This window comes from Chiloscyllium punctatum, chromosome 11, assembly GCF_047496795.1.
Source record: "Chiloscyllium punctatum isolate Juve2018m chromosome 11, sChiPun1.3, whole genome shotgun sequence".
In the NCBI taxonomy this organism is placed as follows: Eukaryota; Metazoa; Chordata; class Chondrichthyes; order Orectolobiformes; family Hemiscylliidae; genus Chiloscyllium; species Chiloscyllium punctatum.
The window spans coordinates 78617421-78623581 of record NC_092749.1 but is presented as its reverse complement, the minus strand read 5'-3'; the positions used below and the strand labels follow the sequence as shown (position 1 = coordinate 78623581).

The window sequence follows — 6161 nt, the reverse complement described above, 5'->3', positions numbered from 1 at the left end:
GCAGTGCTAACCACTGTGCCACCCACTAATGTTTCCAGGAACCAACCAGAGAGCAGGCCATCCTACACTTGGTAATTGAATGAGAGGGGATTAATTAGCAACATTGCGTTGTGAGATTTTACTTTTGGGTGGAGGGGATGACCATATCATCATACAGTCCTTCATTAAGACAGGGAAGGACACAATTAAATCTAAAACTAGGGTCCTGAACTTAAAGAAAGCTAACTTTTGATGGTATGATGCATGCATTGGCTAGGAGAAGCTGACCAAGGATACTAAAGAAGTTGACTGTGAATAGGCAATGAACTTCAACAATTGCAACCCCCTATCCAGTGTATAACAGGGAACGTGGCTCAACCATGGCTAACAAGGAAAATCAGGGCTAGTGTTAACAGCAAAGAGGAGGAATACAGATTGGCCAGAAAAAGCAGCAGTCCCGAAGACTGGGAGAAATTTAAAATTCAGAGAAAGGCAAAGGTTTGATTCGGAAAGGGAAATTAGAACATGTAAGCTTGCTGAAAACATTAAAAAACTGACTGCCAAACTTCAACAGATATCTGAAGAAAAGACTGGAAGACAGTTAGAATCATGTTGTCATGAATCATACTGAATAGTGTGCAATCATCTGAAAACATTATGATGGATGCAAAACCAGAAATTGTGACAAAAAAGTAGTTTGTCAGACTTTATTGAAGACATGAATATCATCCAGTACATGTAAACAAAAAGGTACTAATGCAGGCAATTTCCAAGTTCCAAAGAAAGTGATATTTTTCCTTAATGAGTGGAATATGCAGGTACTAGAAACAATTAAATATTCAGTAGCCACAAAAACAATAAGCAAAAGCAGAAAATGGGAAAATTTAGTATTTCGCTATCCGCAAAAATACTAATAATAATCCAACAAACAACATTTAAAACTTCAGTTCTTCAACCATCAAGTTCTCCACTTTGAACTGCATCATGGTAGCTTTTTCCTTTCTCTTGTTTATCTTCTGGATAAAGTTTAATGAGGTCATCAATACGAAGAATGGTAATTGCAGCTTCTGTTGAAAATTTCAGACTCTTTGTTTTGACCATAGTTGGCTCAAAAACACCAGCTTGCTTATTGTCCCTTGGTTTTCCATTCACTAAATCAAGACCAATCCTGTGCAAGAAAAAAAAAGTGCTTGGTTCAAATAGGAAACCAATTCTCAGAGAATAACCGACAACCATTAAAAGACACCCATATTAACTTAAGGATGAGGTAAAGTAATTAGTCTTTAGTTAGATGTGCCTTAAACATAATGAGAATGGAATGTTTAATATTCAAGGATGTACAACATTCAGATTATTAAAAAAAGGTGGGTGACAAGACATTGGAGAATACTGGATACCCAAGGGGTATATTTGATGCAAGACAAATATTTATGGCTTTTGAATGCCCCCTAAAATGGCCCAGAGTGCCATTAAGGGCAACCAGGGCCACTGACCTTCAAAGGTCAATTTCCAATGACACACACAACCCATAAAAGATATTAAATCATACCTGAAATCCAAACACAATCTTCATTACTATTCTTTAGTCATTACAAAAGGTCCAAAGATTAAAATTAAACTCAATATAATTGACTAAAGCTAAATTACAAAATATAAATTACATTAAATCTAAAGCATCAGTATCCAACCAAATTTAGTGGATCAAAAAACAGAATCTCAGGTTTTAACTGTTTCAAACATGAACCATAACTTTAAAATTACTGTTCAATTACAATTAAAGCAAAATATGGACAAGTTTCCTCTAGGCTAGGAGTGCCAATCCAAGCCAAGAGATGAAATTGGATTCAATTAACTGTCATAGCCATGGCAGTGGTTGAGATCCAATTGAATTGGCAGAAGTTATGAGCTTGGCTATGATGTTTGATAGTTTACCGTTGATTTACACTGGTAACACACCCAGACTGAGCATAAACAAAGAGGAGATATTTGCATTGCTTGGTCTGTACAGAGATCACCAGTTTAGATTAGATTAGATTAGAGTGTGGAAACAGGCCTTTCGGCCCAACAAGTCCACACCGACCCGCCGAAGCGCAACCCACCAATACCCCTACATTTACCCCTTCACCTAACACTACTGGCAATTTAGCGTGGTCAATTCACCTAACCTGCACATTTTTGGATTGTGGGAGGAAACCGGAGCACCCAGAGGAAACCCACGCAGACACAGGGAGAATGTGCAAACTCCACACAGTCACCTGAGGCGGGAATTGAACCCGGGTCTCTGGCACTGTGAGGCAGCAGTGCTAACCACTGTGCCACCTGTAATGCTGTACCCCTTCATCTGAAAATATGTTCTCTGGCCCTTGACCTTCCTACTACCTTGCATCTATCTTGTTACATCTCCCAAGAAGGGATGTTTCAATAAGGCTGTCTCATGCTTCTACATTCCAAAAAGCATTCCAAAAGAGGCCCAATCTACTCAACCTCTTCAGAGTCACTATCAACCTGTTGAATCTTTTCTGGACTACCTCCAATGCTAGTATATCTTTCCAGAGATAGGGTCCCAAAACTGTTTACAGTATTTCAGCTGACTAATGCAGTGTATAGTTTTAGCAAAAATTCTCTACTTTAATACTGCACTTCTTTTGAATGAAGGCCAACATTCCATTTGCTTTCCTTGGATGCTACCTTTTTGTGATTCATACATAATATGGGAAACAAACTTGCCCATTTTGGCATAAAGAAATGAAGGGCAATATCTTAATTAAATCAGAATTCGTAGATGGATCTGGCAGTGATAAAAAAAAAACCTGGAGTACAGAAACTGATTAGGAAGGCAAGAGGAATGGAACGTAAAAAACCTTTTGCTACAGTTATAGAGGACACTGGAGACCACATCTAGAGTATGGTGTACAGTTTTGACTGTCTTATTCAGAAAAGGGCACAATTGCATGAGAAAAAAGTAGAGTATATTTAATGCTATTGATTCCTGCAGTGAAGGGATTTGCTGGCGAAAGGTCATTCCCAGGTTAAAACGACTGATGTGATCTTATCAAAACAAAGGTTCCTCAGGAGATTTAACAAAATTAATTTTGAAATGATACTTTCTTCTATGGGAGGTGCTTAGAATTAGGAGAGTTTAAAAATGAGACAAAAAAAAGTTCCTGCAAAGATCTGCATCTAGATGCACTGCAGTAGACCAAGGTTTCTTTCAAACATTACAATGTCTACCAACCTAGAAGGTGGTTGGTAGACAGCAAATGCATGGAAGCACACAACCTGAAAAGTTCCCTTCCAAGCCAGATACTACTTTGACCTGAAAGTATATTGCTCCTGCATTGTCACCATGTCCAAAACTTGGAACTCCTTTCCCAACAGCTTTGTTAGTGAATCTACAGACCAAAGGTTGTAGAGATTCAACAAGGTAGCTTACCATCAACATCTTCAAGACAATTAGGGATGAGGAATACATTCTGGCCTGGCCAGGCCAGCAACACCAGTATCCCATGTACAACTTTGTTTAAAAACATTCTGAGAATGAGCACGTGTGAAATTCTGTTCCCCAGAGCGCAGAAGCAGGATCTTTGAATATTTTAGGGCAAAGATAGAGATTTTTTTCAATATCAAAGAGCTCAACAGTGTAGAGGGTAGATAGGCTGATTTATGGCTCCAAATCAGATCAGCCATAATCATATCCAATGATACAGACTTTTGAGGGCTGAATGATTACTCTTGCTCCAAGTTTGGATGCTTATGTAATGCTTCACCTATAGAAACTCAATACTGGGAAAACAAGAGATGAAAACGAACCAGTCATGTCTTATGAAGCCACGCAATCAAAATGGAACTCAAAAATTGTATTAAGAGTGTTCAACCCTAACCCTAAAACATTCAGTTTATGTACAAATCGATGTGTGTCCTCATATTGCAAACCAAGAAACCACTCAACAAAAGTTATGGATATTAGCACAAAATACACTTCACACGCAAAAAGGAAAACAAAACATACTTACCATTTCAAGTTTTTACGTTCTGGGTTTACCTGGGCTTCATTGTGGAATGCACGCAGCTTAGCAACCAGGTCTGTAGAATCCTGAGCTGCATTTACTGCCAGAGTCTTTGGAATAACTAACAAAGCCCGGGCAAATTCAGCAATTGCAAGCTGCTCACGTGATCCCTAAATGATAAAATTCCTCAATTACACTCTAAATTTCATGACAATTTCCTCCCAATTCTAAACAGGCACAACAAATCAGTGACAGCTACTTTACTGCATAAGTCAGACTCCTTTAAAGGAATTCAGATTAGATGAAATGTTCTCCAGTACAGAAATTTAAAAAAAAATAATATGTTATCTTGCTGTTCCACTCAAACCTCAGTCTACAATTTCATGTCTCCCCATGTACCCCCAACACCTTCAACTAAAATCAGCTTTCTTTTGCAGCATATTTGACAGTCAAGATATTTTGTTTGGACAATTAGATGTTGTATTTTATACTACCATAGTTACTAACGTTTGGTCAAAATAAAGTTACAACTCTGAATCTTCAATTTGGACCAATGACACCAAAATAATTTGAATAATCAGAAAGGAGTAAACAAATCCAGAATTTTTTTGAAGAAACATCCAAACTAGATTCATACCAAACTGGTAGCATAGTTCTCCAAGTAGATGGAGAGTGCTGCTTCTACGGCACCACCACCTGGCACTAATGACTTGGATTCCAAAACTCTCTTGACCACACTAAGTGCATCATGGACAGAGCGCTCCATCTCATCACACATGAAATCATTTGCTCCACGCAGGATGATGGAAGCAGACGTACGGGCCTTTGTGCTAAAGAAAAAGACAAGAACAAAAAAAAAGTTAAAATGGCAGAATATGTTGATGCACAAAAATTACATACACCTCACGTATAACCTGCAGCATTCAGATGTACTGACATGCACACACAATTCCAGAGAGGGGGGGACACGACAGAGAGAGAAAGGAACGTGGGTTAGGGTGGCACATGTGTTGCAGGGAGAGAATGTGGAGAGCTGCATGGTCCAGGGCACAAGGGGCACAGGTGCCATTGGCACCTAGGGGAGAGACAGTGGCCCCCAACCCCTAAGTCAGGGAACAGGAGCCTCCAAGTGAATGGTTTCTTAGATTACTTGCAGCGTGGAAACAGGCCCTTCTACCCAACAAGTCCACACCGACCCACCCAGACCCATTCCCCTACATTTACCGCTTCACCTAACACTACGGGCAATTTAGCATGGCCAATTCGCCTAACTTGCACATTTTTGGACTGTGGGCAGCAACCGGAGTACCCGGAGGAAACCCACGCAGACATGTGCAAACTCCACACAGTCAGTCGCCTGAGGCGGGAATTGAACCTGGGTCTCTGGCACTGTGAGGCAGCAGTGCCACTGTGCTGCCCACGGTGTGCAGGAGAGACTGCAGAAAGAGAACCTGGCAATCCAATTAGCCTCTTTTTTTTGCAGTATGCAATTTATGATTCCAAGGAGTAAGTCACAATCAAACCTGACTCAAGACATTCAAATGTGCTTTTATCAAATCGGCTGCATCAAACTTTTTGATGTAAAATTGTAATAGAAGTTGAAGCGACAAATTGGATAGTGGATAAAAGTGAAATAATAGGATTTTTGTACAGCCATTTCTAGTTCTGTCAAAGACAACAGCAGTGTCTTTCAGATACATATGACTGAACATGCTTTATCCCACGCGTATAACTGCCATACTATTGATAGAAGTATAGCAGCAAATAAATGGGAACCTCAGCATCAAACCTTCAGATTATTCACAACTTAAATCAACTCAATTATAAATCAAATATTCAAAAGCATGAAGTTCAGGGTAATGATAAACCTAACACAAACAATATGATTGTTCATTATTAGCTGGAAAGACAAAGCGAGAAGGACTCCCCTAGTGGCTTTTAAGTGGTCTTTAGTTGGAGTTCAGAGGCCCCGAGAAGCATCCAATTGTAGCTAACATTTGATTTCGTGGGCAATCTAAGGGAATAAGTAAATAGGAAAAGCAAAGCATGGAAGGACAGCTCAAACTCATGAAGTGCTCTATGTGGGAAATCAGGCAGTTACAGCACCCAGGACCACAACATGCAGTGGAAGTGTCCAGCTGCAGCTCCTGGAAATCTGGGTTTTGGAGCTAGAGC

The 6161-nt window shown here is 39.8% G+C and overlaps 1 protein-coding gene across 1 annotated transcript in view; it reads right to left on the bottom strand.

Moving 5' to 3' along the window:
* Nucleotides 1-672: 672 nt before the first annotated feature.
* Nucleotides 673-6161, bottom strand: part of tcp1 (t-complex 1) — a 58479-nt gene continuing 52990 nt past the window's right edge. Inside the window, exons 10-12 of the mRNA XM_072581090.1 lie at nucleotides 4624-4816; nucleotides 3993-4156; nucleotides 673-1147 (exon numbers count right to left, since the gene is read on the bottom strand). Coding sequence (XP_072437191.1) covers nucleotides 931-1147; nucleotides 3993-4156; nucleotides 4624-4816 — 574 coding nt within the window. The 3' untranslated portion in view covers nucleotides 673-930. The remainder of the gene's footprint in view (nucleotides 1148-3992; nucleotides 4157-4623; nucleotides 4817-6161) is intronic.